The sequence below is a fragment of the Lepisma saccharinum genome, chromosome 8 (assembly GCF_977018435.1).
Source record: "Lepisma saccharinum chromosome 8, izLepSacc3.1, whole genome shotgun sequence".
NCBI lineage: Eukaryota > Metazoa > Arthropoda > Insecta > Zygentoma > Lepismatidae > Lepisma > Lepisma saccharinum.
Genome location: NC_139236.1, coordinates 37,137,724 through 37,162,842, shown reverse-complemented (window position 1 = coordinate 37,162,842; position 25,119 = coordinate 37,137,724). Strand labels below are relative to the sequence as shown.

Here is a 25,119-nt window from a genome sequence, read left to right as displayed (position 1 = left end):
TCAATACCGCACCAATGTTTCAAACATGCAAATCCCCAGAATTGGTCAATTTTCAATTTTCAAAGCGCCCCTGTATATACTTTTAGTCATCACTGGGTACGTTTCATATCATATCATGAACAGACTGCATGCAATATCTGCTTCTAGACTAAGGCCGCGAGCGAAGCGAAGGTGAAAATGTGTAGATCTACCAGTATTTCCTTGCAAACTAACAATACTATTAATTTAAACTGCACTAAGTTTTCACAGAGGTAAACAATTCGTCAGGATGTTTTGCAGGACATTTCGCAGGACAGTGTTGAAAATTAGGATATTTACGAGTATTTGGTTTTTTGGAATGTCATCGCAGACCGCAGGACATGACCCTCAAAAAAAGGACTGTCCTGCGAAAATCAGGACGTCTGGTCACCCTATGTCAGTCAGCCGTATTTGTGAAAGAGCCCTCTCACATGCACGCGTGGACTGCGTAGCAAGCAGGGGTACTACTCGTATAGCGTTGTAAGAGGGGCGGAGAGGAGGGGAGTCAGGAGGCTTCGTTCGTCTCGTTCATGCGGTAGAAACCCTCTCGTCATCTGTTTCGTTAGTAGCAGTGCAGTTCAGTATTGTAATCATGACTGAAGAAACAGGGGGCGGTGTGAAGAGAGGGCGCCTCCACCACGGTATTTTTTTTTGCCTATCAACGCAGCCGGATCCCCCACTACTCTGTTGCTTGCAGTCCTTGAGGTGCAGGCGGGAAACTTGCACAGCACGGATACTTCGATGGCCTCCATAAGTGTAAGAGAGTTAGTTGCTCCAGCCTGGTGTAGTATATTTTCGGAGGTTTCATTTGAAATTGTGAGGAAGGAATACATTACCGTACATACTAAAACTTATAAGAATCCTTCTCATAGTTTTATTGACATTCCACTAGGATTCCATACGAAGTAAAACCAAAATGTCAAATTCTAAGATGTATTTAACTCATTTACATTATACTGGGTGGCGAACGAAAAACCTAACCCTGCTACGAGCAGATACAAACAATAAACAAAATAAATAAAACAAATAAGAAATGCAAAGGTCTGCACTTTTGAAAAGAAATAAGAAACAAGCTAATGCAAAGGTCTTTACTTACTGAAACGATCTTGTCTTTTACAGTAGGTGCTGAAAATGACCGCCTTGTGCTTCAATGCACTGTTGTACACGCCTTAACATGTTATCATACACTCTGGACAACTCTGCGGCATCAATTCACTAACGTAAGATCTCATAACAGACTTTATAATGCTTGTATGATATAGTTTTCTTACTGCTGTGATATCAGCAGAAAAGTATGTCATTTAACAAAAACTTTTACGGCATTTAATTGTACTGTAATTATGAAATAAGAACAACTAATTATTTTTACTGTCAAGTTTATAGAATCTTGATATTTTAACATTGTTTGCACTTTCAAAATTCTACTTTGCCCGTTCATCTCAGAAATATGGCAGTGATTAAGTGAAGGGGTGTTATCTTATGTTTTCTGAGTTTGGCAAGTAGTTTAAAGGGTAGTTACATTAATCTCCAAAAAGTTTGTGGTTGATTGAAATTAAAATTGTAGGTGTGTCAGAAATTAGGCTATTTGTATCTGTCACAAATATCTGGGCTATTTGGCCCAGTCCTTTACCATGAAAAAATCAACACCTGTCTCTGAGGACTAAAAACTCCCTAAATAATTAAAAGCTGTTAAGGGACACTCAAGTATATGGACAAAACACAGGACAACACACAACCCTACGTAGGATTAAATAGGATTATACTTACCAGACGCCAGAGTCTCGTTGGCGTGCAAGATTTCTTACTGGGCTGTACTACGTGGAAGTGAGGTTTACTTTTTGGCAAAAAATGTGTAGAACACAGTACTAACTTTGTAAAGTAAATTCAAAAGTTTTCATATGATTAGTTTGAAGAAATCAGAAGGGTAAGTTTCAAAATGTTAATCCGATACTATGACGCCAGAGCCTCGTTGGCCTGCAGGGTTGCTGTTGCGTTACTACGTGGAAGTGAGGTTGACATTTGGGCAAAAACCGTGTGAACATATGTCAGTACTAACTTTCGAAATTAAAATCAAAGCTTTCAAAATGTTAATCCGATACTTTTGACTTGCCAGCTAGTTAAACGTGGCCTAAAAGAATATCGATAAGTCGTATCGTGCCAGAGATATCGATTACACACCGACATATAGTTCAGAAGCCATACTTGTTACAGTGATTCAAGCGTTCCCATGAGAATTGTCTTCCATTAGTTGGCACATGAACACCCCAAAAAATCCATGAAAATCACAAGCGGGAAAGGAGGCACTCGAAATCAAAAAAGGCCTTTTATTGACCACAAAAATTATCCTGATCGAACAACCCTGCGCTTGCAAACATCAACATTACGGCTGTGCTGTGAAACTTTCGTCCTTGGTAGGTAAAAAAGAGGCAAAACTTAAGAACAGTGTTACTGCCAGGAAGTTTTCCCAACGCAGATTAAAGTCCTTGAAAACTTCGTTCGGTAAATAAATCTCCCTCTGTATGAAGACTACCCCATGTTGACATTTCTCAGAGGACATAGAGACACACGCCTCACTTGCTACGAGATGGATGGCAAATATTGCTAAAATGTACTCCCTGCGCAAATAAGAGCAATGTTAATTATCCAAATTGACAGAAGAGGGAGGTAGTGTTTGCAGAGACATTCTAACTGATGAATATGGCGTATTACATCATTTTTCAATCTCCGTTCCCCTATTTTTTTAGTATTTATCCTGTCGCCAACACTACAAACTTGGATTCTCAGAAAGCTTCAAGTGATGTCGCATTATTTGAACAGTTTCTTAAGTAACTGCGAATGAAAGATAGTGAACTATGTACATTAATCCCCTTTGCATGTGCTCCAGGGGTCTGGTTCAGCTTCTACCAAACACCAAAACTAAATTATAAGAGCTCTAAACCTAGCCCTCCTAACATAAAATTCCTCTTAGGTCTAATGGGTTAGGTTAGGAGCGTCACGTTTAGAGCACTTAGCATTTAGTTTTTGCGTTTAGTGGAGGACTTGGCGGTATCTCGAAGACTCTATGAAGGATACCGCGGTTTGGAGCGTCCACACTAGTCCGCGTGTTCACATCGGTGAGGAGGAGCCACGTTAAAAGAGGTTTGATGCGAAGCACATCCAGCTGCTAACAATCACTACAATTATGACGCCTCATAAGAGCTCTAAATCTGCCTTCCTAACCTAACTACATCTGCATTATTAGAACTAAGCGGAATTGTAAGGAGCCTCAGGTTTAGAGCTATTAGCAACTAGTTTTAGAGATTGTTAGCAGCTGGATGTGCCCCGCACCAGACCCACCATAAAAGGTTCATCGCCTACTACGATTAGCAAAGTATCTATTTATCATCCGAACTTATTGTCTACTTCCACCCACGACCATGCTCTATTCGTCACACTGAGCTATCTTGATTCACCTCTTCTGCTGTTCTACATGCCAACAATAGTTGTAATTTCTCTAACCCAATTTTCTTTGCTCGCGACAGCAGCAAAAAGCAGCGACCACATTAAGGATCGTCCGTCAAGTTCCGCTACATCATCACGACAGCCAACAATCTTAGGAGGCAAAAGTTACACTCGACACCATGTTTTAAAAGAACAGAACTTCAGACAAATGTCTGACCCAGATGCTGATTTCATTATAGATTATTGCCTTCGAGTGAAGTGGTTGTTCACTTTGAAATTACGCGAACGGGCAGCTGATGGAATGGTCGGTTTTCAAGCAAATTCGCAACCAATTTACGATGCTGTTTTATCCCTACACCATACAATATTCTCTTCAAATTCATAATTAGCACTGCGTAACTCTATCTATACACACCTTGTTTTAACTACACAATAGAGTGTGTTCTAGATAAATCGAGTACGCCCGTATTGGTGGATGCTCCTCTGAGGACCTTTTGAGCCCTGATACATAGTAATTAAATAAACTCTCAAAACTTGAGCTATATAGCGTCGTATGCCGTCGTTGCTAATTGCACGGAATGAATTCTGTGTTTATGGTGGATTGCTGAATTCAATTGTAATACAGTAGTCGAGTTAGAAAGACGTAAATGTCGGGGAAGTGGATATTGTTGAGCTTCGAATGTAAGAGAAATAAACAGGTGGAAGCGAAATTGATGCCACCCTGGCCATGGCTGGCATACGAACCTTTTTCTTCGAATTAATACAATTCAAACATCCTTCTTCCATTATTTTATTTGTTGTAATAATAGAAATATATAAAGACATATTATTACGTTCCAGAAACATAAAAAAAACACATGTAAATCTTCATATGTTTATTACAATTAATGATCAATGATTGTGTGTAATTTGTTTACAAGTAAGGTTTCAACAGAAAGTAATTGTACAAGTAACTTGAAGTTACTTTTCAAGTACCAATAACTGTAACTGAATTACTTTAAAAATAAGTAGTTGTAACTCAGTTACCTTTCGAACCAAATAACCGTAATTGTAACTCGGTAACTTTGTACCGAACACTTATGGAAACACAGGTGTATGTCTTGGATTTCCAAGATGTGACATATCCCTATCAAGCTTTTCTGTGAAAACACTTAAACAGAAAAGGGTAACCAACAAAGATAATGAAATCTCCCGCCCTGCAGGTCCATATCTGGCAGGATAGTGGGCAGCGTCTGGTGGTTCTTCACCCTCATCCTCATCTCCTCGTACACGGCCAACCTCGCCGCCTTCCTCACCGTCGAGCGGATGGTGGCGCCAATCAACTCTCCGGAGGACCTAGCATCGCAGACTGAAGTCCAGTACGGAACGCTACGTCACGGATCCACGTGGGACTTCTTCCGGGTGAGTAGTCGCTTCACGTATGTCACATTACAGCACTTGCACGGTCAGGAGAAACCTACCGTTTCTATTGATAAATAACCTGATATTTATACAACTTACCTCTTCTCCTCAACCTTGTGTAGGGTTAAGGAAGCATTGGCGGAGTTTGAGCTTTTCCTTTGGGGGGGGGGCAGACTCTGGAGAAGCATATGATGTACCTGAGGATTATTGAATATCCCCTAATTTATAAGGGGTCCGGAGGCCTTCCCCTGAAATTTTGATTTTTAAAAAAAACTTAAAAACACTGAGTTTTAGGCCTTTTAGATTTGAAAATGTTAAATTTCCTCGCTCAAGTAAACAAATATTAATTAGTATATTGGTTGTCAGTTTTATAAGATTATTGCATCTTGCATTTCATTATTTTTTATTGATACAATACTCGTATTATTTTTAAAAAGTTACGGAACAATAGTAAGCTTCAGCAATTTTAGAAAAATTAAATTGAAAAGTTCTTTTGATTCCTCAGCAGTAACTGTTGACTCAACACAAAGTCATTTTACATTTTTCTTTCTTCAAACTGTACACATCGATCAAATCGTCTAAGACCCGCTATTGCGACGCAATTACCGCACACGCCATCATGCCAAACGTCAAGATTTGCGGTATGGCTTCATAACAAAAATGTAGTAACTGAACTTAATCATTTGTTATTTTTTTAGTCTTCTTTAAGTTGGGGGGTCAGGCCCCCCTGGCCCCTCCAGAACTCCGCCTATGCAACGAAGTTAGTAATTATGTGTATTTTATACAGCGTACATTGATACACTTGTATCGTAGCCTTCCTAGAAATAACGAAGGGCTGCGAGAGGTAATTATGTCGATTCATTGGGGATGATATAGGCGGATGTTCATCCTTGGCAAAATTTACGTAGTCGAATTACAAAATACCTATTTATTCTCACATTTCTCATAACTTGTACAACGACAGACACATTCACAATTAGGTGCTAGCATGGGCGTATTTAAGGGAGGGGTATTCAACGGGTCTAACCCCCCCTTTTGGTTCAGTAAAATAACCAGATTACCAGTTCTATCCGCTTGTTCATAAAAATTTCTTCGGACTTATTTTATTTTCCTAAATTCGATATGTATAGGACGAGATATAGATGGGAAGGAAATTACAAAATTTCACACACCAGATGGGACTGCAGACCAAATGTCTGCAACTTCCTGAAAATTTCGGAATTTCTGCAATAAGAAACTACATTGGGACTGACAAATTAGTTATCATTTTTTCCCCTCGAGTCTTCTTAAAGATTTTTTTTAAAAGCACAGTGCAAGAAAACCAGGTAAATATCGTAACATTCTCAAGTTGTTTGACACAACATGAACAGATAAGTATCAATACTAACTAGCGTGACCCTGACTACATACACACAACTTTGTCGGGTCCAGCATCCCCCTACCCCCCTCCCCCAACAAGCTTCCGGTCAGCAGTGTCGCTGATTTTCACTTATGAAATAAAGCAACCTTAATCATACCAAAAGTTGAATCCCTCCCCCTTTACGTGAACTATATATACGCCCATGGGTGCTAGGTTCTTATAATTTACCTGGGATGTGTGAGGACCTTCTCCTGAATGGATGCTATTTCGTTGCCGACTCTAATCCAACTGCTCTACCCTCGTTCTTCCATTCCCACCAAAACTACGATCATTCACCTCTCTACGTCAACACCCTTACCACCTTGATCTTCCTTTTCCACCAAAACTACGATCATTCACCTCTCTACTTCAACACACTTACCACCTCGTTCTTCCTTTTCCACCAAAACTACGATCATTCACCTCTCTACCTTACCACATCTTGCACTCGATTGCACTTCCTTGTTCCTCGTTCTTTCCAAACACACCACAGAATGTTGAATTGTATCTTCTGCAAATATGTTGTATAAAGGAACAAACTGCCGGAGTACTAAGTGAGGTGAGTGTATTGACTTTTGACTTCTAACATTACCTGGCTTGTCGCCAAAAAGGAATCCTATACGTATTATTGGAATTTTAAGGTGTGTTTCATGATTTCATAGTAGACTCTACAAACGTATTTTGAGGTCTTGATGCGCGATATAGAATGGGCTCTCCTTTATTGCACAACGCGAGACCAACCTCGTGTTCTGACGTCTGACGTTGTTAGGTTAGGTCTGTTACGTTTGATTCCCTTACATAAATATGCAGCAAATATATTATTTATGCTAAGAGAACCAAACGTAACAATCCTAACCTAACAACTTAGGCATTTAGCGTAACAATAAAAGCATTCTACGGTGACGTCAGAACGCATGGTTTCTCTCGCGTAGTGCGATAAGGGAGACCCCTTTTTATCTCTAAGGTCCTCTATGGGTATCTAAAAAAAAAGGAGTGGCCAAATCTTGTACACAATTTTGATGCTTTAATGTTGTGTAAAATTAATTAGAAATGTTTTCACTTTGACTAAGAAGAATTAAAGATTAATTACACAAAGTAGCTAAAAAAAATTCTACATAAAAAATTGACCACCATCGGTCGAACTAAACATTGGACATTATTGATGTATAAAGAAGCGATTTGCTGTACTATTACGTAAATGAGTAAACTGTACAATCAGATATCAAGTGAAATTATAATCTTCGCAGCTGTTTCGAGCCATGCATTATTTCCAAACTCATACGTGTTTCTGAAATACGGAAAAATTTGAAATAACGTTCTAAATTTCTACAACTCATGGTACATTTTAGGAGAAAATTCTCATCGTTTGGAAAGGATTACAAAATTAAAATTCTATATAATCCAAAACTTCTTTACCATTTAAATTCATTCTTGATCTCACAAATTCAACATTACTAAACAGTTATTCTTGATGAATTTCTTATAAATCTATTTTATTTACTTTCTATAACAAACATTTTCAACACAGCAAACATGGAGTGATTTTGCTGACAAAAACAGCGTTGGAAATTATTTACGTTTATTTTTCTTATTTTGGCCAGTAGAGCTTCGTTACTTGTATCCCGAAGTCAACAATTTTCAAGTAACGCCTTTCAAGGTTAATTCACATGAATTTTAAGTTTAAAACTTTATTCGCACACACAAATATTGTGATTACATATTTCTCAATTTAATGTATGATTTATTCTGTAATTTCATATGCCCCTTCGACACTAATGTTTTTCATTTTGAATTTAACCTTAACCAGAATCATGTTGACAGAAAACTTAGTTTTCACTCAAGTATACGTTTCAGCATTCCCTATCAGGATATAAATTGCTTAAAGAACAAAAAATTTGATTTCGAAGAGCTTGAATTATAAACATAATGTACATATTCTGAGGAATTGATTCGCAATCAATAGTACTTTCGTGACAATTGTTCAAGGAAAATGTGTTAGAATAATATTATGTTCACCTGATTTTTTCTTCTCTTTTTTGAAAACTTTGATTCTTAAATGTTCCAAATCTCTGTTGTTGCAGAAATCGCAGATCACCCTGTACAGCAAAATGTGGGAGTTCATGAACTCCCGGAAGCACGTGTTCGTCAGCACCTACACCGAGGGCATCCGGAGGGTGAGGACGTCGAAGGGGAAGTACGCGCTTCTCATAGAGTCGCCGAAGAACGACTACACGAACGAGAGAGAGCCCTGCGACACCATGAAGGTTGGGCGGAATCTCGACGCCAAGGGTTTTGGAGTGGCTACCCCCCTTGGGTCACCCTTACGGTAAGTGATCGCTTGCTAAATAAACTAATGACTTCTTATTTGTCTATTTACGCTTTTGGACACACTCCTAGATTATTTTAGTATGTATTTCTGTCGCCAGAAGTTTCTCGATATATGCATGAATTGTTTTTTCCTAGCGAGTAGTTTTAAATGTTGTCTCTTTTCTCATTCAGTCCATTACTACCTCCTCCATCCTTTCTAGAAAACTAAGCCAAAACCTTGTGTTTCCATTGTAATGAGTTTGCTACTCCTTTATGAGCTTCCTTCCATGAAGTCGATATTGAATTACAGCTTTCAGGAACCCCAGTATCTTGACATACGAGTGATGTTAGCTCTCGACAATTTGGGTCGCTGGAGATAAAGGTAACTTTAGTTCTCGACAAATAAAGTATTCTGGCATATGAGTGACATCTCTTGACAACTTTGCTATCTGACGATACAAGTGACATTAGATATTATCTCTCGACTACGTTGGTCTCTGGAGATACGAGTGACATCCATCAACAAGTTGGGTCTCTGGTGGTACACGTGATATTATCTCTCGACAAGTTTTGTCTCTGGAGATAAGAGTGCTATCTCTCGACAACTTGATCTCTGGCGGTATAAGTGATATTATCTCTCGACAAGTTTGGTCTCTTGAGATACGAGTGACAGCTATCGACCACTTGGGCCTCTTTCGGTTCAAATTATATTATTTCTCGACAAGTTTTGTCTTTGGAGATACGAGTGACATCTATCAACAGGTTGGGTCTCTGGCGGTAAAAGTTATATTATTTCTCGACAAGTTTGGCCTCTGGAGATACGAATGTCAGCTATCGATCACTTGAGCCTCTTGCGGTTCAAATTATATTATTTCTCGAGAAGTTTTGTCTTTGGAGATACGAGCGACATCCATCAACAGGTTGGGTCTCTGGCGGTACAAGTTATATTATTTCTCGACAAGTTTGGTCTCTGGAGATACGAGTGACATCTCTCGACAACTTGGTCTCTGGCGGTACAAGTGATTTATTTCTCGACAAGTTTGGTCTCTGGAGATACGAGTGACATCTCTCGACAACGTAGGTCTCTGAAGACACGAGTGACGTTAGCTCTCGACAACTTAGATGTCTAGAGATACGAGTGACATTTGCTCTCGACAACTCAAGTCTGTGGAGATACGAGTGGCATTATCTCTCAACAACTTGGTCTCTGTGGATACGAATGTTGGTAGTTCTCGACAACTTCAATCTTTAATCTCTGGAGATACAAATGGTAGTAGTGCTTGATAACTTGGGCATCTGGATATGAGTGATATTATCTTTCTACATCATCGGTGTGTGAAGATATGAGTGGTGTTAGCTCTCCACAACTTCACTCCGTGGAGATACGAGTGACATTAACCCTCGACAATCACAGCCTCTGGAGACAGAAGTAACATTAGCTCTCAACAACGTCAGTTCCTGAACATAAGAATGACATTAATATATCACAGGCTAGGAAAAACATTATTCAATTCAAAGATAAATTTGCCTTGCTGATAGATTGGGAATAAGATATCAAATGTCGATGCACCAGAATAAAATCTTACGTCTGCAAGTTCTTATGTGTCGACAAGAAAATATATGTTCAGGGGCAAGATATAAAGTACTAACACTATGCTTTTAAGCAGCACTTTGTATGTACTTGGAAACGTGAAGGAAAGGAAGAGTGATGTGGTTGCTGAGAGAGAAAGGGGGGGGGGGTTGATTAGATAATGACTGAACAACTGATTTAACACCGGAACTTGGAAAACACGAGACGTTTTAAGTCAAAAGTGCGCTGCTTTCCGAAAACCGCAGCGAAAGAGGAATCAGATTACAAAAGGAACAAAAAGCAAATAGCTAAGTGAAATGAAGAGCTTTTATGAAAACGGGCGACACGAAAACAAACCAGCCCACCTACAACTTCATCCGCGAAAAATTCCCCCGACATTTATTTATTAGCATCATGAAGGAGGGTGACTCCGTTCATATGTTTTTCCGAATCATTACCTTCGTCTCTCTTTTTACTTTCACGCGCGAGTTGTCGCTTGCGAAAATGGCTACGTTCCCGAAGGTAGAACATTACATTATCTCCCCCTCTCCCTTGACAACATTTCGGTCCATTTTTTCTTCCTTTTTTCTTTCTACACGCAAGCGGATTTCCCATGAACGCAGGCGTGCGTGAAACTTTCTTGCCCCTCTTTTTCCCGTTAGCATAGCATCTGAAGCTTCTCAACAGTCAAGGAACATCCATTCAATCTCCATCTTCTTCTTCCCTTTCTCGCAGAGAAGAAGAAGAAAAAATGTGGAGAGTCCGTACAGAAACACATTAGAAACTCTCAGTCATCACTCATGCAATCTTTAGGAGTAAATTGCGCGTATCTCCTAAATAAAGCAAGATGTCCCAGGCCGTCAACGTTTCCGCGTCCTCTTTTAGTCTTCCCCATCGCACTGCACTTCCCGCCTCTACCTCACTGCCATCTGCAGGAGGGACCTGAATCCATTACGGTGATTGGCAAGGGCAATGAAAGAACACCGAGTGAAAATCAAAGGTGGAAAACGTCATGTGCGTCGCGGCTGTACGTTACGGAGCCAAACAGGTCGTTAAAATAATTACAGGAAAGAAAACGTAGGTCGTAAAGTACCACGCGTCCATAATTTTGCTTGTAATGAGTGTGTTCACATCGGTAGCCATTTGCAGAAACATTAGACGTTCCCAGGAACGTGGAAGCGATGGATGGAAAGAGGCATGTAGTGTCGTGGTAGGGCATGCTCCAGCTTGTCACAAGTACTTGTCGGATACCGTTGAAGTAATCGGTCATAACCATGACGTCACATAGAGAGCCGGAGACGGTACCGTATGTTCTTGTGCAGCCCAACATCATGAGTTTTTTAATGAAACAAATGTATTTCTAGGGATGGAAAATACGTTCCAGATGGACATGTATGTGTCTCCTGACAATGTTTCGAGGATTGTTCAACTTATTCAAAAGTTACTCCGTAGATGCCAAGCACTGGCGTGAGGAGAAGGGGAGCTGAAGGGGCTACAACACTTCGGAATTTTAAGAAAAATCAAAATTTTCGAAAAAAAAAGTATTCGGGGGCAACACCAGAGCTGTAAATGAAAAATTCCCCTTCAAATACTCCAGATTGCCATTATGATAAAGGAAACTAAAAATACAAAGCATCTTATTGCATATGCAACCAGCCCTTCCACAGAAAGCATCTGTGAACTATCCACCTTTACAATTCTAGTCCTCCCGAAAAGAATCTGCGAACGCCAGTGGTGCCATCTTGGGGTAGTGATGGGACAAAGCCTCTTCTGCCCTCCCATCTACAAAAGTGCCTCAAAGGGCCAGGATATCTTTCTCTGTGTGTGTGTGTGTGTGTGTGTGTGTGTATATATATACAGGGTGATTCAAAAAGAATTTTACAACTTTGAAAGCATATAGAAATTTATTCAGATAACTTACAGAGTCGGTTGAGGTGCCATTGCGAAGCAAAACACATCACGTTTGTCATACAACATTCATGTTGGGTCGATGTGGCTACCACTTGTAATGCGGCATACATCCTACCTGAAGTTGATTTTAATCCAGACTTTCACCAGTAAGTCAGGCGTCACTTCTGCAGCGGCAGCGTTAATTCGAAATCTCAGCTCAGCAAGATCGGCAGGTAAAGGTGGTACAAAAATCGATCTTTAATGAAATCCCACAAGAAAAAAATCTAGCGGGCTTAAATCTGGGGAGCGAGGTGGCCATGCAATTGGGCCTGCACGACCAATCCTTATTGTAGGTCTACTAGGAGGCACCTTACGATACTCCGTACGAAACTTACTTTGCAACTGCAGTTGCTGATTACGTCTCGTGAAATCAAACACACAGTGTGCACGTTCCGCACCAGTAAAAGTAGCCATTTTCAAGGACAATGCTGACAGCGCTACTGGTTGGTGAGTTCGCTACTAATAGATTACGTGAGTCAAAACTTGATGTGTTTTACTTTGCAATGTCACCTCAACCGACTCTGTGTAAGTTACCTCAATAAATTTCTATATGCTTTCAAAGTTGTAAAGTCCTCTTTGAATCACCCGTATATTGATTTATTTTTATTTTCACTTTTGGCTGATTTGCGAAGATGGGGATGAGTGATGATATGATGAAATTGATGAATGGACACTCACAAACATCCATGCCCTGGTCGGGATTCTGCCCCCCCCCCCCCTCAAAAATAGCGCCACTTATATATTATATATGAATTTTCCCACAGACAGAAAAAGAATGAACGCACAGTACAACAGAGTCGCAATATCGCATTTTGAGCAATTACAAGTATTTTAACCTAGATTGAAGAAACCACATGTTTATTTCCTTTAAGTTATCGAAGGTGTTCCAGCTGACGACCATTCTGGTCCATGTGTTCCAGCTGACGACCATTCTGGTCCATGTGTTTCAGCTGACGACCATTCTGGTCCATGTGTTCCAGCTGACGACCATTCTGGTCCAGGTGTTACTGATATTACAGAGAAGTGGAATTTCAAACATCACGAATGAATTTCCTTTATTCCTTGGATTCAGTGAATTTTAATTCTTTTGTGTCATTTTTCATGTGTCCTCATAAAACAAAATTTTAGTGATGTGGAATCTGATAAGCACCCACTTTATCTGGTCAGCAGAATTTTGTGTGGAAAGGATATCACGATATGATGAGATGCTCCATCTTGCTGGAAATAAAACTATTCATCATCCACAATTTCTCTTGGATGTATGCCACGATTGATTCGTGCTAAGTGCACAAGTTGAAAATGTGATGAAGTGGTCCCGGGTTCGATATCCGGTGGAGGCACATAGTAGTTCGGATCCCAGTTTAAACTGTCCCGATTAACCTTACTGTGCATAAAGTGGACTTAAAGCGCAAACTCAATCAATCAAAAAATATGGGAGTTTTGTGACGTCCCCATATCATCATAATTGCTATCGTCCGATAAAGGAATTCTCGTTTAGCAAAGGGTATCTGGAAAGTCTAGTTAAATTATCCAAGACCTAATGCAGTGAGTAATCGATGGTTGTAATCAAAGTTCCCGCTTTAATCGAGGTGAGAATGAGTAATGGGTTTGTTTTGTGTTTGTGTTTTCACTTTATGCACAGTAAGGTTAATCTAATCGGGATAGTTTAAAGTGGGATCCGAACCACTATGTGCCTCCACCGGATATCGAACCCGGGACCTCTTGATTACAAGGCGACGACGCTACCACTGCAGCATCGGGGAGGCCCTGAAAGAAATTGAATATCCTCAGAAATGCATTAATAATAACGCGTTAGTTACATTTTTCTACAGTTGGATACGTGGACAATAAGAAACCTTCCTTAAAAGTGGTCTTCAAATGCTTCCAGACCTGCACTGCTAAAAAAATATTTTGTAGAGATATTCTCTTTCATATTTGAGCGGCCCTCCTTATAACCTAAGGATCTATAAATGGATATATTTTTAGAGAAACCGTAGTTTTATAAAGCATGTTGGGAGATTTTTTTAAAAAAAAGAAAGAACCTGCCAACACTGAAATGTGAACACCTCTGGTCTTCCCGCCACTGTGTAAAATTGTGGCCTAGGCACTATGATAGAAAATCGAATTTCCCGCATACGTCCCGCTTGGGGGTCGGCTATATAGACTGAGAGTCCGGACCAAGAAGAGCAGAGATAGAGACAGAGAGGGAGGGAGAGGGAGAGAGAGAGAGGGAGGGAGAGAGAAAAGACCTGCATTATAGCCGCAATGCCGACCGCCCAAAAGTCCTGGGAGCGGAGTCATTTGAGTCTTAATTCGGTTACCCTTGCGGAAATTCACCTCAAATCGAATTGCGGCATCCGGCAAGCATGAATGGGTAACCCTGAGGGGAGCAAAGGGCCTCGGATCTGGCCCTAGCGATTTTCTTGCTGAAACTAAGAGGAAATCCATTCGCTACGTTCATCCTTGGTTTCCTTGTCGAAACATTACATATTTTTCCCTTCTTCGGCCGATTTAATTAAAAATCAATTTCGAATTTTTATTCGGAGAGATTACGTTACGGTTTGAGATGTGCGTGCGTGGAATGTAAGAAATGCATGGATAGATTATGAATGGGTGTCGCATTTGAAAATAAGGCAGAACGTCGGTTATAGCGGATACGCACATTACTGAACTCGACAAGTATCAGGTACCAGCTTTTACCCGTCACAGCAGTACGAGGTACCCATTGATGAGAGGCTGGGTAAGTCACAGGGCTGGTTGTTAAGGAGCATCTACAGAGAAAAATCCCTACTTGAGGTCTTGCACACTGGGATTCGAACCCGGTTCTCCAATGCAGCAGTCTACCCGGTGATCCACGGTGGATTTGCATTGTACAGCTACCTGCAATAAAAATGGGACACCTACCTCCTGAAATACTCGCTTCCCTGCAAGGCGTTATGTGTGTTGCCTAACTCTACGGCGATATGTAGATTATAATAGCAAATTTCCAATAGCAACTTTGACCACCGCTGTAGAGTTATGCAACACACCTTACAGGGAAGCGAGTATTTTAGGATTTAGGTATCCCATTTTTATTGTCGGTGACTGTACATTTTACATTGGATGCCACTTCAAACTGTAGGCAAAGTAACGATTAGCCTATCTGAGCATAAAGGTGAACTGTGCAATGTAACCATGCGAGACAGGAAGTGTATAATAATGGAATTGAGCCGCAACAAATTTTGGTACAGTAAAAACTGGAGAGGAAATAAATTTGTGAATAACGTGTGGTGGAAGCAATGCCCAGAAAAGCAGGTGATTAACAATGTAATTCTATTATAACCGGGTAAAGTATAAAACTATATTTGTATTTTGTTATTTACCGTCGCTTCGTGCCGCATTTGGCTAATCGTGACGATAAGGAAATAACGGACATGTCCAAACCGGAAGTCGAACCCGAACAATTGGTTTACAAGTCCGAAACTTGATCCCTTAACGCGCTGGCCACCCACACGAAGACTAACGGAAGTGAATTGACAGAGAATCGTGGAGAGCTCAAATGTTGTGTACACGTAGTTTGTAGCTGCTTGTCTGTAGCCGTCAAACGGATAGAATTAGCCGTCCCACATCTCGACCAGTGTCTTGTTATCAAACAAATAGAATGATATTTTGCATTGCAAGGATTCAGTAGGTTCCCATGAATCATCGATTATGACACTTTCATCCGCACAGTTCCTATCAAGTCCCCGTTGGAAGCTGTGGCTTGTGATAGCAACATTACAGGAACAGACAAGCTGCTGAATTTCTCCACATAATCAATGAACATGAGAGATACTCTGATTTTTCCAAAACCTTTTAAACAAGACACCTATCATTTTTCTCAACAGTACTGTTTCATATACCTCTTCATCATCGCGGTTCGTAAACTAGACCCATACGAGTTGTTACCACTTGGGTAGAAATGGAAAATCATCAAATAATTCCCTAATGTAATTAAACATTGGCCGAAGCCAATCAAGCTGTCTTCGGAAATTCCTCAACTTTTTAAAAGTGACTATGATATCCCAAATTCTGAAAAATTATATCTGCTTAGAATTCTTCTAGAATATTCACATGAATCTTCATGTGATTTGATTTCGTTATTGTCTAAGTATTCGCAATAGTTTCGTGGCGACGTAAGCCCATTTTCCATCGAAGATATATGGAAAACAGCGAAAGGAAACCAGACGATTTTTTGTTAGTTAGCGTCGCCTTTCTGTCACTTTTGGCTAATGAGAATGAGTGGTGATATGCTAACCACTCCGCCACAGAGGTCGGCAGCAACCACACGAAGGTTCGCGGGAATTCTCTAGAAGAAATTGCCTCCCGGATGGCTTACTGGTAAAGTCGTCCCCTTGTAATCAAGGAATCCCGGGTTTGATACCCGGTGGAGGCACATGCCACAGTTGTTCGGATCCCACTTTAAACTGCAGGTCCAGTCCAGATTAATCTTCCTGTGCATAAAACGGATTTAAATCTGGGTGTGATACTCAACCACACTCAAGCACGTTAACTCGGTATCTAGAAGAGCTTTCGGAGCATTGCATTCACTCTATCGTCTCAAAAACGTCCTCTCTGAACGCATAAAAATTAATCTGGTCCAGTCTCTTGTCTTTCCCATTGTTGACTATTGCGACATTGCTTTCACGAGCAAGCTAAACGACTGCAGCGAATTCAAAATGCCTGCATTCGTTTCGTTTTCGATCTAAAATATTCAGAGCATTTGACATCGTACTCTGCGAAGGTCGAGTGGCTTAAATTAAGCGATAAATATAATTTTCGTAAGTTAATTTTACCGTACAAAATCCTCCAAGCAAAAGACCCGCAATATCTCTATAACCGATTCCAACATCTTTCCGACTTTCACAGCCGCATCACCAGATCGCGCGAAAGGTCTTTGCTCTCCATTCCACTCCACAAATCCAACTTTTATGCAAATTCTTTTACTGTTTCCTCAGCAGGCCTTTGGAACAAGTTGCCACCTGAAATCCATGTCTCTTCCTCAATTGTGACGTTCAAAAAATTGTTCAAGTTACATGTACACATATTATATAATGAAAATTAAATCTTTGATTTCCCTAATAAAGTGGCGGGTGCAGAGAATGATAGAAGGACGTAAGGCACAAAAATAATTTTACGTTAAGATGAATTATCGTCAAAGTATACCGTTTTGGACTGTGTTTAAGTATGTGTAATGTTGGACTGTGCTTAAGTAAGTGTAATGTTATGTATTTGTTTGTACAGTCACGGACACTGCCGGCTTGTAACATTTCAATTGAAAGTCAATGTATTGATTACAAGCCGGCAGTGTCCGTGACTGTACGTGTGTATGTGTAAGGGCAAAAATATGTATGTGTGAGTGTAAGTGTGTATGCCCGTATCTATACGTAGGTTAGATTATCATTCCTTTATATGTATTTTTTCATTGTATTTTTCTATTTCTCTGTAATTTTTAATATATACTTTTTCTTTCTTTTTTCAATATTTCAATTTTCCAAATTCAATTTTTTTTTGTAAACATGGTCAAGTGGAAGAAAAGGCTCCATAGCCTTAATTTTTGCATGTAAAAGAAGACGAAAAAAATAAATAAATAAAATAACAAATCCGTTAAATCAGTTAGTCCAAAATTTAGAATATCATAGCGGCTTCTCGAATGGAGAGGGGAATTCTCGAAAACGTTTTTGGCTGGCATCGGACGAAGATCCAGCGGAGTCTTAAGTATGGAAAAGCCGGACCCTGTGGCCGAGTGAATAGCACATCGCGCTGCGACGCCAAGGGTCCCGGGTTCGAATCCCTTTCGGGCTTGGTTGCTTGTGAATGTCCATTCATCAATTTCATCATTTCAGCACTCATCCCCATCTTCGCAAATTAGCCAAGAGGCACAAAACGCGAAGTAAAATAAACTAAATCAATCACTCAAGTATGGAAACTAATGAACACAAACTCATCAAAACCCGCACCAATTCACAGGCTATGAACATTTCGGAAAGTCGCCTGTCGCGAAACCCGAAGACCATGGCATGCAAGTAGATGCATGGGAGAAGATCATTTGGACCACACCCGAATCGTTCCTGTTAACCAAGTTCCCGAGATCGAATCTCCCCGCCTGCATTTGGCCAGAATTACAAAAGAGGACTTGAATTATTGAAGTACTGAAAGGGAAAGAATAAAAAATCGTGAAATGTAAGTGGCTTGAAATTCCACCTGAACGGATTCCAAAGACAGCAAGAGGCAGGCCAGGTGTCCCGACCGCTCTTACATATTCATAGTCCTTTGCGGATGCTGTGGCTGGCCTTCCGACCAAAATTTCTCCCCTTTCCTGTGGAACAGAGGCGCCCGAATGACCGTGACAAGGACGATTCCATTAGCGGAAGCAGGGGAGGGGGAGGATCATCAACAGGAAGGCCAATGCAAACACAAAGTTTCGTCTGATACGGTTAGCATGTAAATTTTACACGCCGGAACTTCTGCGGCATTAGTGCGTGTGAGTGTTACCCCCCTCTGAACCCCCCTCATTTTGCAGTACGTTTCGCCACCGCGTTTCTCTCATTTGGATATGTAAACACGCCCGAAATTCGACCTCCTTCCTCTCTAGGTCCGCTGTCGATCTGTACACCCACGGAAATTGCAGGGTTTTTTTCGCTTTGCTCTGGAGGAAAGGGAGTCCAGCTGCCTCCTGGTATCGGCTTGAGAAAAATGATAGCAACAGAGGGAGTTGCCGTTTAGGCTGCTTTGAGGCAAAATGAAGTGCGAGACCTTTGTGGAATCCATCGTATCAGCTACCATCAAAGCAAGCATTCGTCTGCAGCGACAATTCCGCCATGTTAAATGCGCATCTTGTTGAGCCATACCTCAAGAGGCATGTAAGGTCATGACAGTCAAGCTGTGAGGTGCTTGCCGTCACTTGACTCTTGCTTCTCCAGCCGAGGGGGATGTAGAGAACCTTCTGAGGTGGTGGGAGGGGAGATCGGGTCGAGTTGACAAAGTGTGTTTTATTCATGCGCCATCTATGGACCCAACTAAGAACTAAGAACTTGAGCATCTTGATCTCGAAGTCTCTAGTGCACGATAATATAATTTCCTACTTCCTAAGTAAATTTTATCAACTATATATTTGTTTTTATACGCCTTTTAAGTAACCAAGCATGTAGTTTAAAGTTAAGCTATCAAGAAGACTATGTTATGCTGTATCGATACTACATCCTGTTACTTCGTTAAAAGGCATTGCTGAGCTACAGTATGGCGAGAAATTTCAATATGGCGATCGGGGTGAGTTGACACTTGGCGATATTGTCTACTTGCACCACAAAGCGGTCATCTCTTTCGCCACAGGTCTTTGCCCAAACATAGTTTTCTTTGGTTATATATTTCCTTCTGTTTGACAAAAAATAATGTAAATATTTAACACATATCTATAATTATTATTATAATTTACATTGCAAAGGTTGGAATTTTGTGTACAAAACATATGTGCAAATGTAGCTGTTGATGTATAAACATAATGAAAATAATACAGATCGAGGAGGAGAGTTCGGTCTTTGTAAAAACTGTGACTCTGACGACTCATTGTAAATACAATTATGTAGCTTGCTGTAGGGCTATTGAGAAAACCGTTCTTCAATTATTTGTTTAACCAAAAATAGCTTAGCATATAGACAGCTTGTTTGTGTGATATAAAACTAAACACTGGGTAAAAATTGAGTAAAATGAGTAAGTTTGGAACATTTATGTACTTATATTATACTGTTTATTTGATTGATAATTTATTTGCTTTATTTTACTTCGCCTTTTGTGCCACTTTTTGCTAATTTGCAAAGATGGGGATGAGTGATGATGATGAAATTGATGAATGGACACTCACAAACATCCATGCCCATGCCGAGATTCGATCTGCTAACCACGAGGTCCGACTACTGTTAATTTGAACACACTTTTGTAACCTTTAATCCTTAAGGCAGTATATTGTTTGAAATAAAAATATTCCAAACCATGTAAGGGGTAGATGTACACGTATTGTCAACTGACCCCGTACACATAGTCAGCTCACCTCATATACGGGGTGAATTATAATACTGACACGTTTTGAAAAGACAAAGCAATAGGTTGAAAAATTTCAGGAGCATGGCGAAATAAAAATTCAGAGTGGTCGAGGAAACTACAGGTATTGCTCGTAGCATTTCATCAATAGTAGATCGTAATTTTTAAGAAATGTAAAAATTTAAACGTAAAAGCACGGTTAACTCACCCCAGCATCCCCTATTTCATGGAAATCCGTTACCAAGCAGTGCGTTCTTCTAGTAAAACGTTTGAATTTTGTTCTTCTTTGTTCGTCCCCGTTTTGGAATCAAGATTATTAAGTGCATATTTTGATTCTGTGATGCAAACCAGGCTGAAATCTTTGAGCTCTTAGAGTTTGTTAAGAGATTTTGTTTTAAGTCCACTTTATACACAGATAGGCTAATGGGGACTGCAAGTGGGGTCCGAATCATTATGTGCCTCAACCTGGTATCAAACCTTAGACCCTTTGATTACTAGGCGATAACGTTACTATCTGGGAGGATGATACTGAAATACGTATGTGCAGGAGTGTTACATTACGCAAATATACAATAAATAGTGGAACACGGAAGAAGAAGAAGAAGAAGAAGAAGAGGACGACGAAGAAGAAGAGGAAGAAGAAGAGGAGGAAGGAGAAGAAGAAGAGAGATATTGAGAGAAAATACGACAGTGACAAACTCAATGATGATGAGGACGCCATTAGAATAATTAAGAAGAAAAATATTAACACATTATTCTACTCGTCTCCTGTAGTTTGCTTCGACACGGCTTACAAAAAGAGTTGTTCATGCTTCGAGAATCGAGCATTCAGCTGTTAGAAGTTAGTGCCAGTTTAAAGGTGTTTCTTGACCCTGTGCAATGTGCCTCCATCGGGAAATAAACCTTGGATGACAAGACGACAGCGTCAGCCACTATATTACTATCGAGGAGCAGCTAACAGGTTGACTCAAAGTCGATGACTCGACGATGTCTTACAGAATAATGACGCCGCTAGGAGCTTTATGCGAGGGTCGTTAAAGGTGCAGGAATTTTAAATAAATTAAATTCCGGTCCAGGGGTGAAAAGCAGCAAGCGTAAATGGGGACTGTAAAGAACGTTTTTATCTGTAAAGTATTTGAATTCGGTCCAGGAACAATTTTTTCCGGATCAATTTAAATACGGTCCAGGAACCTCTTTTCAATTAAACAATATGCAACTTGGACTGAATTTAAATTGTGCGAGAGAAACGATTACCGTCCTGTTGCGGAACCGAATAGAGCCCATTAGAACTTATGTGTTCCTGGACCTTTAACAACCATGCTTTATGCATTGCTCGTAACAGGCGCTAGGTGGCAGCACCAATTGGATTACTTCTATCAATGAAGCAAGGCAGAAAACCCGCTGTTCGGCATTACCTCTGTGTTCAAGATTACCCCGGTTACCCCTATAGACTTGGACAAGTATGAAAATATTCATTCCTTTAACGAATACAATCCACTCATATTATTTGGATTGTAGTTGTAGTTGTCATTTTCTTTTTATTTTAAAAAAATATGCCAGAGTGATCAGTGCCAACGAATCTGTGTTTATTTCGTATCATTCGAGGAGGTTCTTCCGACATCGTAGTAGCTAATGCTGTCGCCCACTGTGCGAATTAAGCTTTATGCTTTGGGGGTTGGGGGGGGGGATGCCCACTCAGTGGCGTATTTTAAATTTCATTTTGGCAGGTATGTTTTTTGTGTGTAAGAAAGTTTGTACGTTACCAGTAGTTAAACTAAACTATTACAATGCGGTTTATGATAAAATTTACATAATTTACAATTTATACAATTTAGAAAGACTTAGTACACTAACATTATTAAAAAAAAACTCGTAGGCAAACAGAATTATCGAACTAATAACACAGAAAACTTGACCAAATATCTATTGCCAAGGTCAAACGTCCATTTAACCTACTTACAAGTTTCTTGTGAACACTTTAATGCAAGTAAAATAACAGCGCTATGTTAAGAAAGAAATTAATGGAAGAGTGCTGTTGTCTCGGTTCGGTGAGGTTGGTCAGTTTAAAAATGATGTTCATCTTTAATCCACAAGGCTGCATATATTTTTGGCAGAGAAATCTTTGATGACTGGACCATTAATGTCCACGAATATTTTTTCAATTGTGCTTGTTACATAGTTACATACCATATGCTTTCGATTCCATTTTCTTTGAGGGGGAATAAAACAATCCCTGGCAGGGATAAAAATAAGTTTCTTTTGCCGGGGATTTTTGGGGGGGGATTTCTTTTTGGGGGGGATGAATAAAGAGATTTATTTCAACATATTTCAGTACACATATATACATATATCTTACATATTTCGAAATTGTCTGCTTTATCTAACAACATAAATGAAGGGGGGAACCCCCGAAGTAGGCCCGCCTCCACCCACATACATTCTTTTCTGTTTATTATTCAAAATATACAATATATAATGCAATAATAATAATAATAATATTGCTTGTGAGATTTTACACATTTGAATTTATGCTTACCCATTTTGGGAGCCAGAACGGTAATTATAATTAATTTGGTTAATATAAGAATATGAATAATCATTGGTTAGTTAATAGATTTACTTTTCATTAGTATTATATAATTAATTAGAAGTTAGTAAAAAGATGTAGGTGAAGAATCAGTAATAATGAGTTATTTATATGCTTCTTTATATTATTATCGTTTTAGATTCGTGAATTAGTTATGGAAGAATTGAATATCTTGCATATGTACTTTGAAATGTGCGATATACGTTAACGATGATAATGATGATGAAAAAAATCAAATGATTTGGTTTCTGTTAATTTTTCTATTCTGGTAAACCAAAACAGATTTGGTATAGTGCATTTCCACAGGTAAAATTTACTAAAGTTCACCATTAGGTATTATGTTTTCCTTAAACACACGAAGACGTTCCCCTCCCGATTCTGGGGCCCATAACAGGGCCCAATTGCCCGGCTGCAACAAGCTAACCGAAGTTTTTGAGACATGAAACAGTTGTTTGCTGGGGGGAATTCCTTGCATCCCCCCTTTAATTCTCACACTGCTGTCGCCGCAGATTTGATTCCCATTAGAGACGCATTCCACACTGATTCAGGTTAGCCTATCATAAAGAGGACTATCAAAATACATTTTTAACCGTCTCACGCGATGAACGTTACATCGAAGGGTGAAGATTTCATTACTAGGTCCACACTTGAAGTCATGCGTTCTGTAAGTGCGTGTGCTGTGACCTTTAGGACACAGACTCAAGACACCCTTCCACAATGTCCGACAAGCGTGGCTCTTTCAGGAACAAAGCCCATATCTATTAAGGAATCAAACCCGCAAAGCTTCACGCGAGTGTTGTTTAGTTCATTATGGTCGCACGCGTAAGGCACAAGATGGCAGGCCAAGCAACCGAGATTTATACATTCGGTGTCTCGGCCCTTTCATGTCCAAAAGCCATTTCTTGAGGTAATTTATACGAGGCAAATTCTGCTAACATGTGGATAATCACCGGGGAACGCCATTTTATGGCGGGGATATTGACGAACTAATGATCGAGAGGAAAACTGGTCCGATTCTGCATGGAAGGGTTTAACTTGCTTGTGTATGCAACCGCGCCACGTATTTGGGAATTAAAATGGCCAACAATGAGCTTCTCTAACAAATGCAAAGATATGGCACGGACTACATATCGATCATTGAAGTCGCCAAGAGAGAACATCAAGACTAAACCTCAACTATAAGTGATCAGGGATCTGTCAATGTGAAAGTGAACATTTTGTTTGGGGGGAGTAGGGTTCTACGAAATACGTCCTCTTTTAGGAGCAAATAAATGAACATTATTATTATTATTATTATTATTATTAGTAGTAGTAGTAGTAGTAGTAGTAGTAGTAGTAGTAGTAGTAGTAGTAGTAGTAGTAGTAGTAGTAGTAGTGGTAGTAGTAGTAGTCGTAGTGGAGCCTTATTCAGATTAAGCATCTCTTACGTTGGATGGAGCATATAGTGCAGCCGATACGTGCAGATATTTGCTGAATTGTGCATTTTGTGATAAAAGCATAAAAATTGGTTAATAAAGTAGTAGTATCATATGAAACGTTTTGAAGATTGGAGGCAGTGAAAATACCCAATAAGAGGGGAGGTGGGAAGGCATTTTCAAAATGAACGTCATAGGGATCCTCAATGCATCTTATGGGCTACTTTTGATACTATCGTCACTTTTATATTGTCGTCAAGGAAAATAGTGCAGGAGACTCTTTAAATGTGTTTTTTACATTATAGCAAAGACGTCTGATAACAGGTAAATGCTGATTGCCTAAATTACAGGAGCGATTCTTGAGCATTGATATCCTATGATTTGTCTGCGTCATACGACAGTTATATCTGCATAGTTGAAATTTTAACAATAAATAAAAGGTTCCTTTACTCTCCTTCCATTGAGGTTACTTCAGCAAAGGACCCTATACAAAAATAATAACGTTATTATAATCAAGCAGCAGTATGAAACCTGCAGATTGTTGTTTTGATGCAATCGATTCCTTTATAGTATCACAATGAGAATAATACATGCCAGTACCAAACGCTTGGTGAGGTGTGTAGTAATAGCATTAATTGCATCTGTTATGAGTCATGTTGAATTCGAAGTCGTTATATTTGTTTAACGTTTTATTATTGTACCTATCCGGGGGAAAATGACTATAAATATTGACAGAACACACACTTTGTGTACAACTTACACTTTGCAGACGTCTAATTTTCCATTTCCCTGGTTTTCTGCCGAAGGAGAAGCCTCCTACGCCGCACTTGTTCGTTTGTCGGACTACCAAGTCTGTGGGTGGATTAGGCTTCTCCTTCATAAACCTTTTATGAACCTGTTCGTTTGTCGGACTACCAAGTCCACCACACATTTAGTAGTCTGACAAACGAACAAGTTCGGCGTAAGAGGCAGCACT

At 39.9% G+C, this 25,119-nt stretch overlaps 1 protein-coding gene across 1 annotated transcript in view; it reads left to right on the top strand.

Moving 5' to 3' along the window:
- The window catches only part of LOC145991733 (glutamate receptor 1-like), a 682,690-nt gene that overhangs the window by 531,025 nt on the left and 126,546 nt on the right, over positions 1–25,119 (top strand). Inside the window, exons 7-8 of the mRNA XM_083127787.1 lie at positions 4,662–4,860; positions 8,341–8,585. Of these exons, the coding sequence (XP_082983913.1) occupies positions 4,662–4,860; positions 8,341–8,585 (444 nt within the window). The remainder of the gene's footprint in view (positions 1–4,661; positions 4,861–8,340; positions 8,586–25,119) is intronic.